The 23,047-nt window shown below is 47.4% G+C and overlaps 1 protein-coding gene across 1 annotated transcript in view; it reads left to right on the top strand.

Moving 5' to 3' along the window:
* LOC138503230 (uncharacterized) overlaps nt 1-23,047 on the top strand; it is a 204,708-nt gene that overhangs the window by 75,176 nt on the left and 106,485 nt on the right. Inside the window, exon 3 of the mRNA XM_069622816.1 lies at nt 5,454-6,212. Coding sequence (XP_069478917.1) covers nt 5,454-6,212 — 759 coding nt within the window. The remainder of the gene's footprint in view (nt 1-5,453; nt 6,213-23,047) is intronic.

Genomic DNA, 23,047 nt, shown 5'->3' on the forward strand with positions numbered 1-23,047 from the left:
GTACTCTACATGTGAACACAATCAGAAGTCTCCAAACATGCCATGTGAGTGCCCTCCATGTGCTTCCTATCAGAAGTCTTCAAGCATGCCCTGTTAGTACTCTCTGTGTGTTCACACGACCAGAAGTCTCAAACATGCCCTGTGAGTACCTTCTATGTGCTCCCTATCAGACGTCTCAAAGCATGCCCTCTGAGTACTCTCCATGTACACATGATCAGAAGTCTCCAAACGTGCCATGTGAGTACCCTCTATGTGCTCCCTCTCAGAAGTCTCCAAGCATGCCCTGTGAATACTCACCATGAACACAAGATCAGAAGTCTCTGAACATGCCTTGTGAGTACCCTCTATGTGCTTCCTATCAGATGTTTCCAAACATGCCCTGTGAGTACTCTCCATGTACACACGACCAGAAGTTTCCAAACTTGCCCTGTGAGTACCCTATATGTGCTTCCTATCAGATGTCTCCAAGCATGCTCTGTGAGTGCCCTATATGTGCATCTTATCAGAAATCTCCAAGCCTGCCCTGTGTGTACCCTATATGTGCTTCCTATCAGAAGTCTCCAAGCATGTTCTGTGAGTACCCTATATGTGCTTCCTATCAGAAGTCTCCAAACATGCTATGTGAGTACCCTCTATGTGCTCCCTCTCAGAAGTCTCCAAGCATGCCCTGTGAATACTCACCATGTACACACGATCAGAAGTCTCTAAACATGTCTTGTGAGTACCCTCTAGGTGCTTCCTATCAGATGTTTCCAAACATGCCCTGTGAGTACCCTCTATGAGTTCCCTATCAGATGTCTCCAAGCATTCACTGTGAGCACCCTCCATGTACACACACCAGAGGTCTCCACACATGCCCTGTGAGTACCCTCTATGTATTCCCTATCAGAAGTCTCCAAGCATGCCCTGTGAGTACTCTCCATGTACACACGACCAGAAGTTTCCAAACTTGCCCTGTGAGTACCCTCTATGTGCTCCCTATCAGAAGTCTCTAAACATGTCCTGTGAGTACCTCTATGTGCTCCCTATCAGATGTTCCAAGGATGTTTTGTGAATACCCATGTCAGATGTCTCGAAGGATGCCTTCCATTTGTTCATTTTCAGAGGTCTCCAAGCATACCCTGTGATTAACTCCCACGTGCTCCCTATAGGGAGTCTCCAATGATGCCCTGTGAAAGCCTACTACGGGCCCGTTTTTAAAAGTCTCCAAGAATGCCTTGTGACTACCCTCCATGTGCCCACTTTCTGAAGTGTAAAAGCCTGGCTTGTGAGCACCTATCAGAAGTCTCCAAGCATGCCCTATGAGGTCCTTCCATGTGTTCCCTGTCAGAGGTGTCGAAATACATTTTGATTACCTTTCATGTACTCTCTGTCTGAAGAGTCTGTGCCTCCGAACAGGCCCTTTGAGTACTATCCATGTGTTCCCTGTCAGATGTCTCCAAACCTGCCCTGTGAGCTACCTCCATGTGTTCTCTATCATAAGTGTCCAAGTAAACCAAGTGTTACCATCTATGTGCTCCCTATCAGAAGTCTCCCACCATGTCCTATGAGTACCTTCTATGTGCTCCCTATCAGAAGTCTCCAACCATGTCCAGTGAGTACCCTATATGTGCTTCCTATCAGAAGTCTCCAAGCATGCTCTGTGAGTGCCCTATATGTGCATCCTATCAGAAGTCTCCAAGCCTGCCCAGTGTGTACCCTATATGTGCTTCCTATCAGAAGTCTCCAAGCATGCTCTGTGAGTACCATATATGTGCTTCCTATCAGAAGTCTCCAAGCCTGCCCTGTGAGTGCCCTATATGTGCATCCAATCAGAAGTCTCCAAGCCTGCCCTGTGTGTACCCTATATTTGCTTCCTATCAGAAGTCTCCAAGCAGGTTCTGTGAGTACCCTATATGTGCTTCCTATCAGAAGTCTCCAAACATGCTATGTGAGTACCCTCTATGTGCTCCCTCTCAGAAGTCTCCAAGCATGCCCTGTGAATACTCACCATGTACACATGATCAGAAGTCTCTGAACATGCCTTGTGAGTACCCTCTATGTGCTTCCTATCAGAAGTCTCCAAGCCTGCCCTGTGTGTACCCTGTATGTGTTTCCGATCAGAAGTCTCCAAGCATGCTCTGTGAGTACCGTATATGTGCTTCCTATCAGAAGTCTCCAAGCCTGCCCTGTGTGTACCCTATATGTGCTTTCTATCAGAAGTCTCCAAGCATGCCCTGTGAGTTCCCTCTATGTGTTCTCTATCAGAAGAATCCAGGTAAACCCTGTGATTACCATCTATGTGCTCCCTATCAGAAGTCTCCCACCATGTCCTGAGAGTATCTTCCATGTGCTCCATTTGAGCAGTCTCTAAGCATTTCCTGGGAGTATGTTCCATGTGATCACTATCAGAAATCTCGAAGCACACCTTGTGAGTACCCATCTCCAAGCCCTGTTAGTAGTCTTCATGTGGTCCCTATCAGAGGTGTCCAAGGATACTCGGTGAGTAGCACCCAGCTGCTCCTTTTCAGAAGTCTTCAAGCATGCATTGTGACATCCAGGTGCTCCCTATCAGACATCTCCAAGCATGCCCTGTGAGCTCCCCCAATGTCTTCTCTATCGGAAATGTTCAAGTAAACCCTGTAATAACTGCCCATGTGTTCCTTATCAGAGGTTTTTATGCATACCTTTTGAGTACTCTACACCCTCTACAACTCATCCAGAACAGGACTGCGAGACTTGTCCTTGGCCTCACGCCCAGGGATCGTATCTCTCCATCTCTGAAATATCTGCATTGGCTCACAATTGCTGCAACGATACATTTGACCCTCTGTATTGTCCACAAGGCCTTCTGGGGCCTGGGACTGCAATACCTCCAACTCTCTCTTCGGAAATATCTTCCTACTCCAGCTCTTTGCTCCTCCACCTCCAACTCCCTCAGGGTCAGACGCTTCTCCAAGCAACGAGTTGGGGGTTGATCTCGTTCTTTGGCTGGTGCCTCCCTCTGGAACAGCCTCGCTGCCTCTCTGCAACTTGAGCAGAACCATCTCCAGTTCTGGATGCACCTCAAGGCCTTCCTGTTTGCTTCTGCCTTCTCTCTTCCTCTCCCCTGCTCATTTTCTGATGGACACTGCACTGGTCACCTGGCTACCCTCTAAATTCGGGGCCAGGTCCCTGCCCGCCCAGTTACACACCTGCACTGCCTCCTGGCAACCCTTGGGTCTGTATCTGCAACCCTACAGTCCCCTTACCTGCACTCATTGGACGCCTGCTGTCTGCACTTTAACCCTTGCACTTGCCACCTGCTGGCCACAATACTTGTTTTTGATCCCTTGTGTGGCACTCTCCCATCCTCTCCTTCTCCTGGCACAACCTCCGCGCCCCTCTCCCTTGCACCTGCCCAATCTCAATGTCCCTAGGCCTAGAAAGATGATTGTATTTGTCCTCCCTCTGTTTCACCTCCCTTTCCTCGTCGCGCCTTGAAACACTTGTGTATAGGAGCGTTATAAATGCCATATCATGTCATGTCATATCATATCATATCAAGTGTTCTCTATCAGCAGTCTTGAAGCATTCCCTGTGATTTCCTTCCATGTGCTCCCTTTGAGTAGTCTCTAACCATTTCCTGGGAGTATGCTCCATGAGCTCACTATCAGAATTATTCAAGCCCACCTTGTGAGTACCTTTCTTGTGCCGCCCCCTATCAGAAGGCTCAAATCATGACCTGTAATTACCTTCCAAGAACCTCTTATCAGAAGTCTATAATCAATCCTTGTGAGTTCCTTCAATGTGTTTGAAGTCTCCAAGCATACTATCATAATTCTCCAAGCATAGGCTATGAGTACCCTCCATGCATTCCCTTTAAGAATTCTACAAGCATACCCTTTGAGTTTCTTCCTTGTCATCCCTATGGGAAGCCTCGAAGAATGGTCTGTAAATACTATCCATTTGCTCCCTATCAGAGATCTCGAAGCATGCCTTGTGAGAACCTTTCATGTCCTCCCGATCAGAAGTCACCAAGCAGGCCACATGAGTACGTTCCGTGGGCTCGCTTTCATGAATCTCCATGTGCACCCTGCGATCACTCTCCATGTGCTCCCTAATGTGTGTCCGGAGGGCGGTGTTCTCATGATCCATGGAATGTCTCTGCATGTACTCTCTATCCTCAATCTCCATGTGTCCACTGAGCAGTTTCCATGTGCTCCTTGTTTCTACTTTCCATGTGCTCTACATCATGCATCTTCATGTGTGTCCTGTGTTCCTTGTGAGTACTGTCTGCTAGCTGCCACGGGGGGAACTCCTTATGTGCCCTGTAAGGACTCTCTATGCAAGGGTGTAATTTAAGGGCGGACAAGGGTGTTTGTCCCCCCAAATTTCGAATTGCTGCACACCATGTTGTCCCCCTCATGTGGCATGGGCCACTTTCCTTTAGATGCCATGTCCGCCCCAACATTTTCAGCAAAGATACTCCACTGTCTCTTTATGTATGTATGTAGACTGCTCTTCCATAGCGCATACTATGTGTATATATGCAGACGGCTCTTCATGGGACATACTATGTGTATGTTTGAGCATACTATGTGTATGTATGTATGTAGACTGCTCTTCCATGGGGCATACTATGTGTATGTATGTAGACTGCTCTTCCATGGTCCATACTATGTGTTTGTACCTAGACTACTCTTCTTCCAAAGCACAAACTATGTGTATGCATGAGCAAACTATGCATATGTATGTAGACTGCTCTTCCATGGCACATTATCTGTATGTATGTATGTACGTAGACTGCTCTTCTTCCAAAGCACATATTATGTGATGCATGAGCATACTATGCATATGTATGTAGACTGCTCTTCCATGGCACATTATCTGTATGTATGTATGTATGTAGACTGCTCTTCCATGGTCCATACTATGTGTTTGTACGTAGACTGCTCTTCTTCCAAAGCACATACTATGTGTATGCATGAGCATACTATGCATATGTATGTAGATTGCTCTTCCATGGCACAGTAACTGTATGTATGTATGTATGTAGACTACTCTTCCATGGTCCATACTATGTGTTTGTACGTAGACTGCTCTTCTTCCAAAGCACATATTATGTGATGCATGAGCATACTATGCATATGTATGTAGACTGCTCTTCCATGGCACATTATCTGTATGTACGTATGTATGTAGACTGCTCTTCCTTAGTGCATACTACCCGGAAGCGCGCATTGGCATGCTCCCTGTGAACACCTTCTGTGTGCTCCATATCATGGCTCTCCGTGTGCGCCCTGCTGTGGGTACTGTCTGCATGTTCTTTTGTAGGATACTCTGGGTGTGTCCCCTCTCTCTCTCTCACCCCACGTCCCTCTCTCCCAGCAGTCTCTGTGAGCTCCTTGCTAGCGGTCTCTTGTTCTTGGTCTCAGGGCAGCAGGTACAGCCACACAGCTAACACACTTCCTCTTCTTCTCATCCTCTCACAGATGCTCAAAGTGCGAACTTCTGCAGTCCTATTGCCAGGATCTTCACCCCGGAAGTGGGCAACTACGGCACGTGCACCTGCGCGACGGGCTACGCGGGGAACGGCTTCCAATGCACCATCATAGCCAAATGCACGACAGAGCTTTGCTGCATGCCAGGCTACGTCTGGAACAACAGTGGCAGCAACAAGGGCTGCATCACCGTGAACCAATGCCCATCCCGGGACCCGGCTGTGAACCGGTGCACCCCACCCTCCACCTGTAACGAAATCCCCGGGCTGTACACCTGCACCGAGAACCGAGTGACTCTGCCAGCCTGCACTGACGCTCTCACGGGCGGGACCGCCTGCACTAACCCGGACCTGGACTGCCTCCGGCTGGCCAGCACCAAGGAGCTACAGTGCGCCGACCCGTGCTATAACTACGCCGAGTTGGACGGCACCACCAGGCTGAGCAGCACCGTCTCCACGGGCCAGTTCTCCACCGACCGCTATCTGTACGGCTGGTACCGCTATGTGGGGGCGCAGGGGGTGAAGTTGAAGGAGGGCTGCCTTTTTACCAATGTGAGATGCGGCTCTGCCCAGCCCTACACTCTATCTGGAACACACCCCACCGAGGCGCAAGGCATACAGAAGGTGTCCATTCAGATCAACAGGGTGTCCAGCTGCCTGGCTGGCGGCTCCATCCTAGCCAAGTATTGCCCAGGGGGGTACTACGTGTACAAGTACTCCGGTAACGTCAAGTTCGAGGTCTACTGCACAGGTAGGATTCCCCGCTCTCTGTGGGTGGTGGCGGGGGGCAGAGAAATAGGCTCGGCTATGAGCACTGAGAGGTCTTCCTGCTTCCATGGGTGGGGTCTGCTGGTGTTATAAAGTGTGTGTTTCATAACCTGGGCATTTGTCCATTAGCTATGCCATTTGTATCAAACATTTCTCATTTTGCAAGCCCTTTCCTTTCCCCCTCCAGTAAGGTGCTGCATGAGACATTTCCTTTAGTTTGGCATAACAAGGCCGCAGATTTATTTTTACATATACACAACCACTGCAAACAGCTATTGAAAATAGCTCAAAAAAGTGTGCCGACTGCTCCTCGTCCTGCTTCCCCCTTTACCTCCATGTCCATTGCAGGCACGACTGCCCCAAGGCCTTCGAGTCTGAGAACCGCCTGCCCCTGCAGGTCTTTGCGGACTGGGGGAGCACCATTTGTTGGGGGGAAGTTGAGCCCCAATTGCTACCGCCAGACACCCCCGCCGTTTAGGCTCCCAGGAGGCGCTGTCTAGAATGGGCGAAGCCCCTTCCGGTTTAGCAATGGCTCATTCGGAGTCTTTGTCTTATCATAGGTTGCCACAACACGCCACGCCAAAGGTGGGTTACCACCCACCGTGGCTCCCTCCTTTCCTTGCTTATAATTCCAGAAATTTTGTGCAGATGTTCCAGAAAACAAATCCATTCCCTGCTCCGACAAATGAACTCCGTCCTTCAAGTAGTATTCCTTGTTTTTGAGGTTGATCAAACTATGTCTGATATGCTGAAAGCCCCTTCCTCTGCAAAACTTAGCCATAGCCCAATTCAACTTCCTCCTTGAACTCTCCACGACCGCCTGACTCTCAGCGCCCCTCCATTCGTGCCTCGAGCTGATTTCTGACCACACGATTTCGGTCTCCCCCATTTCCGCAGATAACTCCTGCAATGAACCCAGCCGAACGTTCTAATTAACTCACTACTTGAAGTCACTGCGTCACTGTTTGCTTCAAATCCACAGTCATCCCCATCCGATGTTCTTCCTCCCAACTTCTGAAACTGCCTGCTACAACGTGGACAGGCATCCTAGTTCACATTCATGTGATCACCCACGACACATGTTCCCCCACTCGTCAACCGCCGACTTATGAAACACCTTGTGTGTGGCGGAGGTCCTCGCTCATGCCCCTTGCAACTTTTCTCATATATCGGGAGACATCTTCACAACTTACTTTAAGATGTTGCCCCGCGTTAATACACTGCTACTGGATAATTCCAAACTCGCACATTACAACAGCGCAGGGTCATTTCGGTAACTCATGTCATGTACTACTTTGCAGTTCTATGAGCTGTTTATATTAGGAGTGCTCTATAAATTTAGCACGGCCTGCATTTCCGTAACCCATGCGGGGTGGTTACATAAATTCATGCCTTACAATATTACACGGACGTCCTGTACTGGCAACAGCAACCCCCTACACCACTAGCCAAGAGTTCACAACTGGAAATATCGCCTGATGCCAGAGCAGGTGGCAATGCGGTATACAACAACACCATACACGCTGCAGTACAAACTAAAACAACTCACGGCAATCTACCAACACTCCAATATAGCACAGAACGCTGCCAGTGATGCCCAGACGCCATGACCTATACTACTGCAAGCCCCACTACAGATTGTAACACTGAAAATCCCTAGCTCACAGGCTAACACACGAGCCGTTTACCATCATAATATTCGCTGGTGCCACCGCGCAAGGTTTCACCCCCCTGAAAGTCGCTGATGCCACAGCACAAGGTTTCACCCCCCTGAAAGTCGCTGGTGCCACAGCACAAGGTTTCACCCCCCTGAAAGTCGCTGGTGCCACAGCACAAGGTTTCACCCCCCTGAAAGTACAACCTTCCTTTTATCAAAAAGGGGGCTTGCTACAGCCGTTTACGATGTTTCATACCCCTGTACAATAACACAGTTATGAATCTACGGAATTAAGTGCCACTCATTATGTTAATTCCAATAAAGCATTAAGCTCAAATCACAGGCTTAGCACAGTGTGCATTTTTATAGCGTTACGAATTTTTACCCACAGTGTGTGGTGCTCATTTATCGACCTCGGAAGGATGAAAGGCAGAGTTGGGCCCCGCCAGGTTTCAAACCTGCATTAGCAGGCTATGCACAGATGTCCAGAGCTAGCACTCTGCTCGCTGTGCCACCTGACTGGCTGGACGGGACCTCGGACATTTAGCAGAACCCCAGTAGAAAAGTCTGTAAATATGAGGCGATGAAGCCCAGGCTCGGGGACTATTTATTTTCCAGCTCATTTAAAAACCGGGTGGGCCTTTTCAGATAAGCCCTGCCTTTAGATCGCCTGCGAGCAGGGCTATACTTTATGAAACATCCTGAAAAAACCAACCCCCACTCGCGTTATCTCCTGCCTGCCCCGCAAGTGCCATAAACTCCCCCAACTCAAGTCCAGGGGAGGAAATGCCCGCGGACTCCTGGCCTCGCGGCAAGGGTGGCGACTAGCGCCACCCATCAACTCCACACCCTACCTTAGGTAAACCTGACGCTCTCCCGAATAGACGCCCTGCTCTTTCCGCCTCATGAGCAACTGGATTCCTTCCTGTGCTGGAATTTCTGCCGCCACTCCAACCGGACCGCTTCTCTCACCATAACCCCCGAACAAGAAACAGGAAACTAACGGCACTTGCACTCCGAAGCAAAATCGGTCCTTTCTCTCCCAACGAAATCCTTCTTCCATGGCGTGTAGGAACGAAAACGAAATCCTCTGATTTTGGCGGGCGCCCGGCTGCTGGAAGAGCTGCAAGTGCTCCTGTGCCGGGCGCCTGCCGCTTATGTAGCCCAAGCTCCTCCTTCTTCCTTTGTTACCCTTCGCGGGCTTTTGCGGGCTTTTGGCGCCCTTTCCTCTGTTCACCTTGCCGCCCTCTCCCCTGCCCCTGTGGGGGGAGGGACGAGAGAGCAGAAGGAGGAAGGCCCCTGCCCCGGTTATCGGGGTGCCTCCTCCATTCTCTTCACTCCCCGTTCGTCACCTTCATGCTAGCGGAAAGGGTAGGTAATTTGCCTGATAAAGTGCGTGCACTACAATTTGTGAGGTGGGGCAGACAGCATATTTTATATGCTAAATTGTAGGAGCCCTAAGGTTCCAGGGGAAGGGTGGAGGGAGATGATGCATGCTTAATTGCTTGTGTTTTTTAGTTCCAATTGATGGGGTGTGGGGGTTTGTGATACAGTGCGAATGGCCTATCATTCCAGAGGGTGTGTGGAGTTGATTTCGGGCGGGTAATTGGCATGCCCCAAGATTCTAAGGTGCCCTCTATGCAGTTTAAATTTTTTAAAACATTTTTTATTGATTATTTTAGTTGAATAAATCAACTTTGCAATCATTTATCATAACAACTATGCCCTCTATGCAGTAAAGAGTGCATGCTGCGTGGCCAAAGCACAGGGTGTGTGTGGAGCTCCCGGATATGGAAAGGCAGTGCATGGGCTGCCTCAGCCAAGTGCTTTTCCTGTTTGCAACAGAGAACGCCTACTCCCTCAATTAGCACTCCTCTCTTTCAGGGGTGCGCAGGAGCTCCTAGCAAAAGTCCAAGTGCTTCTCCTGTTTGCTATAGAGAATGCCTACTCCCTCAATTAGCGCTCCTCTCTTTCAGGGGTGCGCAGGAGCTCCTAGCAAGAGTCCAAGTGCTTCTCCTGTTTGCTATAGAGAATGCCTACTCCCTCAATTAGTGCTCCTCTCTTTCAGGGGTGCACGGGAGCTCCTAGAAAAAGTCCAAGTGCTTCTCCTGTTTGCTGTAGAGAATGCCTACTCCCTCAATTAGCGCTCTCTCTCAGGGGTGCGCGGGAGCTCCCTAGCAAAAGTCCAAGTCCTTCTCCTGTTTGCTATAAATAATGCCTACTCCGTCAATTAGAGATCCTCTCTCTCAGAGGTGCGCGAGAGCTCCCTAGCAAAAGTCCAGGTGCTTCTCCTGTTTGCAACAGAGAATGCCTACTCCCTCAATTACCGCTCCTCCCTCTCAGGGGTACGTGGGAGCTCCCTAGCAAAAGTCCAGGTGCTTCTCCTGTTTGCAACAGAGAATGCCTACTCCCTCAATTAGCGCTCCTCTCTCTCAGGGGTGAGCTGGAGCTCCCTAGCAAAAGTCCAAGTGCTTCTCCTGTTTGCTACAGAGAATGCATACTCCCTCAATTAGCACTCCTCTCTCTCAGGGGTGCGCGGGAGCTCCCTAGCAAAATTCCAAGTGCTTCTCTTGTTTGCTATAGAGAATGCCTACTCCCTCAATTAGCGCTCCTCTCTCTCAGGGATGCACGGGAGCTCCCTAGCAAAAGTCCAAGTGCTTCTCCTGTTTGCTATAGAGAATGCTGACTCCCTCAAGTAGCGCTCCTCTCTCTCACGGGTGCGCAGGAGCTCCCTAGCCAGACTGCAGCTCTGGGTGATGGCGTTCCCCTGACTCTGCCGCCGCCCCTGTGCTTGATGAGTGATGTGCACTCCCTACTGAGATTGCAGGTGGTGTTTGATTATTTATCCACCCTTTCACTGCACATGGCCATGCTAATCCCATGCACATTCACACCCACTTCCCCCCCCCCCCCGCGCCCAAAACACCTCCTCATGGGAACACTTTCATCTCGCTTTAACCAAGCCTTACCATCAAACTTTGCACTCCAAGTGCCTGCCATTTGACTAAATTGGTGTTGTAAACCCACTACTGGTGTAATAAAAATGTCAACCAGATCTGCCTTCAGCCACTCGATTTAGAAGCACTATGGGTGTCCTTCACTGAAGTCCTGTTCAAAACAAGCATTGACAAAGCCAACAGTTTTGCTTTGTGTACAAATATTAAGCATCTGCCAGGCACTGCTATTAGAGGCCCAGGCACTCGTACCATTTTGCTCTGTCAGCAGTAGCCGGTTAGTATGAGTATGGCAGTGCCTGTCATGTGCCTTTCCCATAACTACAAAAAAGGCCAAACTGTTGGCATCAGGGGCGTTGCTAGGGGGGGGGCACTGAAAGCCAAAACCATTGCAATAGGAAGTAAAGGTCTGCGGGAATTTGTAATGAGTACTCCCCCATTTAAAGTGCCACACAATAACTCATGTATCTAATTAAAGCTAGCTCCATCTATGATTCTTACAGATCCACATGGTTCTCTCCCCATGTACCAACAATGAGCCAAGAACCAGTCAGGGGGTTCAGAAAGATTATATATTTATTTAAATTATAGGTTTGATGAATATTTGCACCAAATGATGACACACACCACCTTCTCTGTGGCACAAAACAAAGGTTCAATGCACAAATGTACTTTAGGGAATATTACTGTTGAACGTCACTTTTGTCCATCGAACACAGGCTAGATAACAGTTCCACCCTGTTGTCCCACGAACCCTTTTTGTGTTAACATTAAATAATACCTTGGAACATTATTCAACCATTAGCATTAGCATTTCTTGATAAGGGATAGATTTAAAACAACTACAACATGTTCTGTGTTCAAAAGCAATTTCAGACATGCAGCACATTGTATGTTTAATTTCCTGCGATTTAAAAATGTTAGCAGTTTTGAAATTACACAGACCTTTGAGAGTATGTTGGATTGATAGAACCCTCATTCCTTTTTCAGAAAATCTTTCTTTTATCAGGGTCACTTACTCTCAGGAGAGAGTGTGTATTTTTTAATGGCAAATTACACTTCATTTCACTTTGCAAAGCACTTCTCTCCCCATCACCAAAAACCCAAGCTTCAGTTATATTCAGCAACCCTCTGTTGAGAGGCCAGGTCTGGGGAGTGGCAGCAATTAGGAGTTTAAAGTTTGGGCAAGGACACCCCATACATATATACATTTGTGTTCAACCAATCATAGCAAATTTATTACAAATATCCCCATTTCGGCAGGATGCTGCATGTACAAACTGTGTTTTTTCTCCATTTGCACACAATTCATTAAAGTTAGTGTTACCAGATTTGACAGACAATTACATGATTCAGGAATCCACTAACTCCCTAAATTTCAGTGTCATGGCATTTTCTGAGAAGCAACCACCACATTTTCGATGGTAACTTGAGTCCTGAAATTCGGAATTTGATGAAGATTGTAGCAACACAACCACCTTGGAAAACACTTTAAAATGACGTCTGAATGGCATCAGTGCAACATATTGTTGCTGAGAAAATGAACAATCATAATAGCCCATTTAAATTAATGGGAATCTTCAACATGTATGCAGATCTTAACTTTCATTTCCCAGTTTTCCTAAGTTTCAGTTTTCATTTCCCCTCAGACCACAAGCTGTGGGCATCTGCTTCATCATTTTTGCTCCGATGTTGATTTTAACCTGGAGTAAACTCATTAGCCTTTATGTTTCTAGGCTAATAGCCATGTAATTGCTTCTCCCAGAGAGAGCAGGCCCACATATAGTTTCTTGATCACTGCCTGAGTGTTCTGCAGAGCAAATGACTCCTTTTCCGAAATCAAAACTTGCAGTCCTGCCTCTAGCAGCGGCCACTTATATTAGTGAAGGATACATTTATCTTGGGCCAGTAAGGTCTGTTTATTATTGCACCTGAAAGAAAATACAACCTTTTGCACACGTAGAATTAATTTTTCCTGTGAAGCCTTTCATTTAGTTGTAATAACTTGAATCTCGCTATCACTGTTCAAGGCCCTTCTCATAATATGTTCATTTTGGCAAGGGGACATTTTTCTTCATGTCTTTATCTCCAGCTGCATCACATGCCAGGTCTTTTTGAATCTGGATATTTCTCTTGCACATAAAACATTTTTAATGGGGCAAACTGAAAGTGAAACATTGCTGTTCATGTTGTGATTCACAATGTACATTTTCCATTCCTTTCTGTAGTCTGGTTTCATTTCTTGTATTTTCCTTGTTTGAACTGCAGAAATTACAAAATCTGCATTCACTAGGCACCTTGGTTGTGTTAGAGTTTTGAGGCGGGCTTTTCATTCTGCCAGTGTGCCTTACCATGACAAAAGCTATTTCTGCACATTTTTGGGCATACATGGACTTTCAGTTTATGTCATCCTGGGTCTGTTGTTAAACCCTACAAGATGACACGTGAAGAGGGACATGCAGGCTGCTGGTGTTCTTTGGTTTTGTGCCGACCCACAGGACGACCATTGCCATAGAGTTAGTATTTAAATCCTCACCCCTGCCCACCCATCCCCTCTCTAAACACACCCTTTGAATCTCTATTGCTTTGTTTTCTGTGGTAAAGTAAGGTAGACAGACTTTTTTACTCTGAAGAAGGTGGCCGCTTCGATAGAATGTTTTTCTGCAACCACACAGTAAAGCCAGCACCATCTTGATTGAAGAAATGCATCCATGGTCTTTGTACAGTACAGAAGAGGTGAGAGACTTCGTTATATGCTAACAATGAATGAACACACCATGTAATTTCAGATCCAAATATTTTCAGACGTTGCATCTGCGCAATAATATTGAACAGAGTATATCCCTGCACATTTTATATACATAAACTAAGCTCTGACTGGGAGAAGCACACTCTTACAGCGAGAAGTTAACGTCCAGATGTAAGAACCAACCAGCACTCCACTCCAGTGTATCCTGAATTCTGCCAGCTGGCCGTCCTTTCCCTCTCCAGCCTCCCAGCGAATGCGGGACTTGGCCGCCATATGCATATCTACACACTTCACGCCTCGCACTGTTGAATAAGCAGCTCCCATTCATTGACACAGTGTGATGTGCTCTATCAGTCAATGAATTGCTGTTTTCTGCTGATACCTCCCCCTGGCCACAATGGCCTGCAGAAATCTGATGCAGGCAAGCCACTGTGTGGATCACAGGATGTACATTCCGCCCTCCAGCCTGAACGACTTCCGCCAGCTCTGATCACAGTAGTACTGAGGTGGCCAGCTCCTGGCTGTGTCCTGACCGCTGGCTGCACAGTGAGATAATCCTCAACAGTCAGCCATGGAAAGCCTGTTATAGGCGCCACCCTGCCCAGCTAACATTAAAACCACCATGAAGAAGGTGTGGACGTTCTAAGGTAAGCTGAACAATGCACCCAGTGCTAGTGCTTGAGTGTTGTAAGCAAACGCCCTTTTTTCTATGTCTGGTGTAATTCTTCATGCTGATATGTGAGTCTGCGGAGGAGTGTGTTACCACCATTGTTGGTTGTAGGTGAATGATGAGCACATTTTTGGAAATGATTCAAAGTCCATTTTTTCCATAATAAAATGGACACTAATTATACTCGTTTCTGCTGGGAAGGCATCCAAGGCAGTTTTTCCTTTAAGGTTTTGGATACTAGGTAGGATTTGCAAGTGCCACCTAGAACCCCACACTATTGCCACACAAGGTGAAAATATTAAGTAGATATCTTGCAAAGAGGGACGCACATCCTGCAGGAGTTCCTTGACTATGTATCCACACACTAAACGGCCATTATGGTTTCATTACTTTCATGAATACACACTGTTGACCACTCATCCCCACCCAACGCGGCCCATGTCAATCTCCTTTGCATTCATGCACTCAATGCACACTCTCACGCCACACATACCCTTACATACAAACAGCCAGACATCGCACATGCACCCTCATACTGCACATACATACTCACTCTGCACAGACACTAATACAACACACACTTCGTCACACTGCACATATGGCAACAAACTGTGCATACACATTCACACTGAACATGTACACACACTCTCTTGCTCGCTAGATAGGGAGCAGAACATTCAACAGAATAGGAGGATGATTCCCCAATGATGGATGAAGAGGGGTGAAGGAGGAGGCAGCAGCAAGACACATTTTGGGGTGGAGGTATGGAGCAGATCCAATCAGGTTGTGGGGATTGAGGATGGGGTGGTCTCTAGCCAGCAGAGTTAGAGCACTGATGATGATGAGTGGGGTTTATCAGGAGATGGCTCAGGGGGTGAAGCTTGTAAAGGTGCCCCAGCAGATTGTAGACCTAACCGAGGGACAGGAGTAGAGGCATGTATAGGAGGTGGCAAAGGAGAATCTTCCTGTACCTGCCATGGTGAGGAAGCGATCCAGGCACAGGAGGGACACCAAGGGGGTGTCATCCATACCCCCCCAACTCAACCTGCATGGTCTTGGGTGAGGGACTATGTTGCTCTGCCACCAGAGGAGACCATCAGGGGGAAGATGCTGAAGTCTTCTGCCTGGTGGAGGGCTTTGGAAATAGGATTTAGTAGAAGCAAATGAGAAGGGGCAAGTGCCATGCCATAGTGAAGACGACACGAGGAGACAAATCTGATGGCACCAAAAAGTCTACCAGAAAGTGTCCCTCTGCAGATCTCACAAGAAAACCGGCTGACACCAACAACCCCCTCCAGTGGTCGTGAGGAGGGAGGAGGGAGGGTGTGCAATGGAGCAGTGACTTCGGGCATGCTTTTCCGCTCCTTGCCCACCACCCTTGCTTTCCCGATTCCTACCAGTGGCACCGGTCATTGTGGCCAGTGCAGGCCCCTGTTGCCAACAATTGGATGCATGGGCAGTGGCGAATGACTACTCTGCTTGCTGAGGTGTGGCCAAGCTCTGCTTGCGGCCATGATGACGCCAGTGAATGGTAACTAGAATGCAGGTTCCCTTCAGGGAAGTCTCCTGAAGGGAAACCCTTGAGAGGAAGAAAAGCCATCTCCACAGAGCGTTAGGCAGAATTGCAGGCAGTACCCTCTGGGACCACTACACACAATTAGGACTACAGGTGTTAGCCAAACCAACCTTTTGTATAAGTCTGTACCACACAGTTTTTGGGAGCGAGCTGAGCAGTCAGGCTTATCTCAAGAGTGAATGTGAGCAGTACAAGTAGTTACACAGGGGACTTTCAATCACAGTGGTTCAAGTAAACACTTATACTCAAGGTTTCTTGGTAGAAATACTTATTAATTTATTACACAATCATTTAGAAAACATTTCACTAGGAGAAGGAAATGTAATACACTTCAATACGAAGCTTTTGAGGCAGTTTGAGCTCCTCTGAAATAGGAGCAAAATGGCAATTCAATTACTTAGCAGTGAGCAAAAAGGACAAAAGTAAGTAGAATAGATCACATATACTTTCTAGGCAGTGCAAATAGTTCATTTCACCAGAGGAGTTCAATTCAAGTCAATAGGCCGGGCCAAAGTCAATGGGCTAGTGTTCTGGATTGGAAAGAGCAGTTCTGGTATCAAACGGTAAAATATTTGCCTAAGTTCTTAGAAGTAGTTTAGGCGAAAAAGGATCATACGATGGGTCACAAGCTGATTAGGCTTGTAAATTGGGAAAGTTTCACGAACTTTCACCGCGAGAGTGGGGTTCTCTCAATCGGGTTGGCACAGTACCTTTGTATGAAGAAACAAATGCTGCTGAAGTCGTGGTTCCTGGCAGGTCCTGCAGATCTCGCTGTTCCTGAGCCGCAGTCATGGGGACAAGAGGGAGGATGCCGGGGGACTCCTGCACTGCACAGGATCGTCAAAAAAAGCAAACAAAATGGAGTCACTTCAGTTCCAGTAGCTGTAGATTCAAGAACACAAACTGGTGTCCTTCTCCCTGGTTAATCCTAACCAGGCTTGAGAATTGTATCCAGGTGTCTTATGAGTTGATTGGTCCCACCAACTCAAAGGAAGAAGCCGTCCTTGAAGGAGCTTCACTGTCGAATAGAGTTTGGCAATTCGGACCTGCAGCAGGGCTTCACCGGGCAAACCAACGGTCCAGGAGTTGCAGCGGCCGTCCTCTTCCAGCTCGTCTTCGGTTCTTTTGTTCCAGTGGTCGACTCTGCTTTCCAGTCCTAGAGACTCAGCCTTTAAATAGTTTTCTCCCATTCATTCCAGCTGAGCTGCCACTAACTCAGCAGGGTGGATGTCCTTCCCGGACAGTCAGCCAGCCAATCACGCCAGAGTGCATTTGGGTCTCCTAAGAGTCTAAGCATAGGGAGTTTCGGGCACCTCCCTCACTTCCTGCCCAACCCAGCACTCAGACGCCAGAGACGGTCTTCAGTCCTGAAGCCTGCCAAAGGCACACGAGCAAAGGGACCAAACCTGGTTTGGCATGCAGAGACAAACACTAGAAGGACCTTTCCAAAAAGAAACGGCGTAAAAAGAAGACTGGGACCTGTTTAAACAAAGGGGTTTAAGGTGCCACCTTCAAAAACATGGCTCCTGTGATTTTATGCTATCGGTGTTCGCGGTCAGAAAAAATCATGATAGTTTGTTGTAAAACCACTGCCACCAGCCTTTTCAATAAGAAAGGGTTGCATTTGACTGCTACGTGAGTATTTTAGACACAGGGGATACTATGTATCCTTCCAGTACTCCATTGTTAGATGGTGTGTGCTGGGTCAAAGAATTTGGAAAAACTAGTAAAGTTAATTTTCACCTTACATTCTCTGGGAAACAGTATTTTATCCCACAGAAGGTATTTAAACCTTTAGGGAGTCTAAAAAGACATCCCTGTGTCACTGCTCTGAGGGTGCTGTGTAACACACATGAACAGATGCCTATGGAGTTATCTTAAAACTCCAAAGTCAAAGAACAGAAATGTAAAACACACATCAAAATACATGAAAGAGTGAGAAAAAAGGCTCACACTCTTTCCAGGTAAGAAAATCAAGTCCTCAAAATCCAGAAAAGTTGCTGGGGGTATCTAAGGTGAAGGGAATTAGCACTTTTATGAGAATTCTCCCTAACACAGATAGAATCCAGAGTGTTCTAGAAAGAGGCTTTAGTAGAGCGAACTGGGAGATTTTACCAGGAGACCACTTATTACTGGACAAAGTCCTGGAAGTTCACTGAGTTGCTTATTAAAAAGGGAAATACAGAAGGTACAGATGGAGGGGAGCAGACGTGGAGCAAATAAAGGAAGCTGCAAGGTTGTGCAGCGAGTAGGCTAAAGGAAGAAATAATGCTGCAAGACAGGAGGCTGGAGGACCGGAGTGTGGATGGAAGCTGCACGGCAGAGAAGTGACCAGGCAGAAACAAGGAGGAATACTCTGCATGAAGGAGCTATAGGGTTGGAACTTGTGAGACCTCAGTACAGCTGCATGTGTGTAGAATGAGATCGGGAGTAACACTGCTCTGTGCTGAAATCAGGAGGCTCAAGGAGCACCAGGAAACAGAGAAAGACACATGTCTGCATCAGGGAATAATGCACCTGAGTGTTGCAATGCATCGGTCTTCCCGCAATTATCTCTTTCGAAGTTCTGCAGTGCTTAATGAGGATAAGCCATGTTAAAAATCCATCCTGAGGATATTAGTGTGTGGCTGTGCCCTCTGAAGGAAACATGAGAACCTTTGGGGGAATGATCACTTTGGGAGAATCTGAGAACGTTTGTGGGTGTCAGCACTCTGGGGGAAAAAACATAGACCTTTGGTGGGTGTCCACACCCGTGCCAGAGAACGAGAACTTTAAAGAGTGATTACACCCTGTGATAGAATGTGACAACTTTTGACAAGTGGGATATGAGACAATACAAGGATTCAAAAACAGTACTTGTGCAAAAGGCAACAGCAAATGTGCAGGACCTCTCAGTCACTACTGTAGCTGTCAGTTACCATTATGGACAACATCTCCTCTCTTGCACTGGCAGTGCTGACTTCTGTAACCACTCCTTCACCCCTGGCTCTTTCCCTCTATCCCTCAAGCACTTCCTTGTGCACCCTCTCCTAAAAAGCTGTCTGCTGACCCCTCCTGCCTAGTTAACTATTGCCCTATATCCACCACCGCCTTCTTGGGTAAACTCTTGGAAAAGTGGGTCCTCCCCCGACTGATCCTTCATACTGAACTTGTTGGTTGCCTCCATGACCATCAATCTGAATTCCGGGCATCGAGAGGCATGGAAACTGCTATTCTGAACACCTGTGAAGATATGCTTGAAAAACTTGTCTCTAACTCTTCTGTTGTCCTCATTCTCCTCAATCTCTCCTCCGCCTTTGACACTTTGAATCATTCTATCCTCATAAAATGGCTCCATGATAACCTCGGCATAATGGACCAAGCATTGGACTGACTGAACTCTTTCCTCACTAACCACCCTCACAGTTGCAGCTAGACCCTTTCTCAACTACCACCTCCCCCTCTTCTGGCAGTGTCCACCAGGGCACTATCCTATCGCCATCACTCTTCAATATCTATCTCGCCCCTCTAGCTCACCTGATCTCCTCCTTCTCTCCTCATTTCCAGTGTTATGCTGATGACACACAGGTTTCCTTCAAACTTCCCTCTTCTACCCTCTACTACCTCTTCCTCCTCTCTCATTCCCGATTGTCTGACCACCATCCAGGCATGGTGTGTGTCTAACGATCTCTGTCTCAATGCCAGTAATATGGAGATTCTTCTTATTGGGACACCTGCACCCTTTTTCCCACCTACCATCTGGCCACCCTCCTTGGGTCCTCTACCCTCACCATCCTGTGTGGCCAAAAACCTTGGACCTTGCCAAGAAGGACCACTTCCAGCTTCACCTCCTTAGAGGCATTCTCCCTTTCCTCACCTTCCCCCAAAAGTACAATGTCTCCAGAAGAGGTCTGGTCCACTCTAGGCTGGACTACTGCAACAGACTCTTCCTCAACCTTCCCCTTCCCTCCTGCATCCCCTCTAGCTAATCCAGAATAGGGCTGAAAGACTTATTCTTGGCCTTAAGCCAAGAGACTGTATCTCTCCAGCCCTAAAATCCCTCCACTGGCTGCCGGTGGCCTCAAGGATGAAATTCAAGACCCTCTGCATCATCCACAAGGCTTTCTGTGGCCTAGGATCAAGCTATCTTCAACTTTCTATCACTAAATATTTCCCTGCGTGAGCCCTCCACTTCTCTTACTCCAACTCTCTGTTTTTCAAGCTCTGCTCCAAACAGAGAGTGAGGGCAGGTCTCTCTCTTTGGTTAGTGCCTTTCTTTGGAACAGGTTCCCTGCCCCTCTCAGACTTGAGCACGACCTTAAATTCTGGAAACTTCTCAAAACTCGGCGTTTCTCTACCCTTTTCCCTGCCCTGCTAATCATCTCACTGTTACTAAGAGTAGCAAGCCAATCCTTCATGAACCTCACAGATTGCCTGGCCCTCTACCTAGGGGACACCAGCACCCTCCCCAGTTCAGCACTGCAGTTGCAGGCCCACTGTCTGGCGGCTCTGCATCCCCCCTTGGGATTTCTCCACACTAGCACTTGCCCAGTAGCCTCCCACCTTGGCACCCCTTGGCACTTCCCTCCCGGGCTCCCACCAGCACTTGCCCATAACCCCCTTCCATTCCAGCACTTCTCTTCACTTCACTGCACTGCACTTACATGTCGGAATGTCACACGGCCTAGTAGGACCACAATTGTATATTTACTGTTTTTGCCACTGTTATTTACTCTGCTTGCTCCCTTCCCACTTTTGCCTTGTGGCACCTGGAAACACCATCTTGCTATATAGGCGCCTAACAAATGCTCAATAAATAAATAAATAAACAAATAAATAAATATAAAGTTTCACAACCACACACCGCACCACAACCCTGTACCACTTTTCAGTGTCTAACATGAAACTGATAACAAATCATCATCATCTGAGCTGGTTATTGGTTAGGAGCAGATGTCATTACACAGTTTTCATTAATGGAGTGACTATTGATCTTCATACAAGCAAGTTGATCAGTATACTGCACTGTGAGGCTTCTGTTAGGGTTAGAGACAATAGCCCAGGCCACACAAAAAAACTGTGACTGCACATTAGTAGGGCGGGGTGGGAGCGGCAGTTCAGCGACTCGTCCATGTGCCACTGGTCAAACGTATCGGTTACTGAATTAGTATTTTAACGGGACATGATCCCTTCCCAAAGGTGACATGTTCAATAGATTGGCATAAATATTCTGTGCGTGTCTATTGTCTCTTTCTGTGCTGAATTAACATCACTTGTCAAGGCACGGGCCCTTGCCACGTTAGTAAAGTTTAGTTCAAAGAGGTAAGCCGGAGGGATGCATTGTGATGAGTAACCCTCTTGAAGGCCTCTGCACATGGTTGTGTTAATGTAACTGTGATGGTGTTGCACGTATTACAAAGCCTGTCCAACATATGCAAAGTTGAGTTCCAACGGGTGGTCACTGAGGTCTTCAGGTTATGCAGTGGCAACAGGTGGGGCATCTGCAGCTGGTGCAATGCATATTTGGTGTTTCCAGCCCGACTGAAATTGGAGCTGATCTTCTGAGTTACAGGGACAATTTCTATCACACACGCACAATTGCTGATAAAAGGTTCGACAGTGAGATGTAGGACATACCAAAACAGGTGACATGCATTGTCTCACCAATTTGTAAGGCAGCTTAGACATTTGATCGAAAGTCTGCTGTATCGAAGCTAGACTGTGCTTCCACCTCCTCCATCTTCTCCCAGACGTCAACTCCCCTGTGGCTTCTACCCTGACACCCATGCACACACACCGTTGCACGGTGCTGAACTGCATAAGCTTGCTGTCTTCTTGAATTACCACAGGAGCCCCTGTGGCTGTTAGAGAAAGGAACAGCCACCTCGTGTGCTTTAGCAGCCCTGTAGTCAATGCTCTGACCACTCGTCCATATGTCCATGGTGAAATGGATGGTTTTCCCCATTGACTGATATAGCACTCACTCCATTGTAGCCATAACATTGCAGTACAATTCTGCTATGTAAGAAATAAAACATCAGACTTCCCAGCTGTGTTCAGCTTTTTACATAATACGCCAGCATCTAGGGTTTTCACACATGTGTCACGTAAGCCATGTATTGGCAACCTTGCAGCTCTCTTAGCGTAGAGCAGGTGCTGCATGTCATAGGGCATGTTAGTTCATTATGGTCATGCTCAAATGCTTCCACAGCACTGGCCCCGATGAGATGAGGGGTCAGGGCAAAGAGAGGCTGGCGACGGGGGTGGAGCTTGGTGTCACGCTCCCAAGCACAAGCACAGCTGCAGTATTCTGAAGGGTAATTGTGTGGACTAGTGGAGGTATGCTGCTTGTCTGATGTCATAGGTGGGAACACCTCACATCTGTTGACTTCCCATGTCTTTGTATGATGCTGCCACATATTGGACTGCATAAATGGGGAGGCTACATAGACCCTTACCTTCCCGCGGTACACTGCTTCCCAGCTGAGTGTGCAAGTGTCCAGATTTGGCTTTAAGTGAAGCACCAACTGTGTCTATAATTGAAGCAGAAGAGGTGGATTGATATATTATATTATAATACAAATTTTATTGTGATTTAGTCCATGATTAGGACTTTACACATAATAAAATACATAAAACATGTAAAACATATTTAGAACATATAGCACGAGTCATGAGTCTTGTATAATACAAAGGAAAGTAAAAGTAAAGTAAGGCAAAGTAAAATACAGATACAATACAACTCAATACTTTGCATCATGTCTCATGTTTCTTATTTCATATATTTCCCAGTGCGCTGACAGCAAATAAGGATGAGCCATCAAGGGGTTTGGGGTGGGGCCTAGCTTCCTGAATTGGTGACCTTTTAGGGTCAGTTGTGATATGGAACATAATGTCCTAGGACTCACAATGCATGATAATCAAGTAATCATATGGCTTCAAGTCAATTCCAAAAACATCAGGCAGCTGATCAAATAAATGTAGATGTTCAGTACAACCCAGGATAGAGAGAATAGGGCTAGACGGGCAGACATCCTCCTGGCAGCTGCCCAATGCAATAGGCAGGTCATCAAATAAATGTAGATGTTCAGTACAACCCAGGATAGAGAGAATAGGGCTAGACGGGCAGACATCCTCCTGGCAGCTGCCCAATGCACATCAAATAAATGTAGATGTTCAGTACAACCCAGGATAGAGAGAATAGGGCTAGACGGGCAGACATCCTCCTGGCAG

This window comes from Ambystoma mexicanum, chromosome 11 (assembly GCF_040938575.1).
Source record: "Ambystoma mexicanum isolate Mex_15411 chromosome 11, UKY_AmexF1_1, whole genome shotgun sequence".
In the NCBI taxonomy this organism is placed as follows: Eukaryota; Metazoa; Chordata; class Amphibia; order Caudata; family Ambystomatidae; genus Ambystoma; species Ambystoma mexicanum.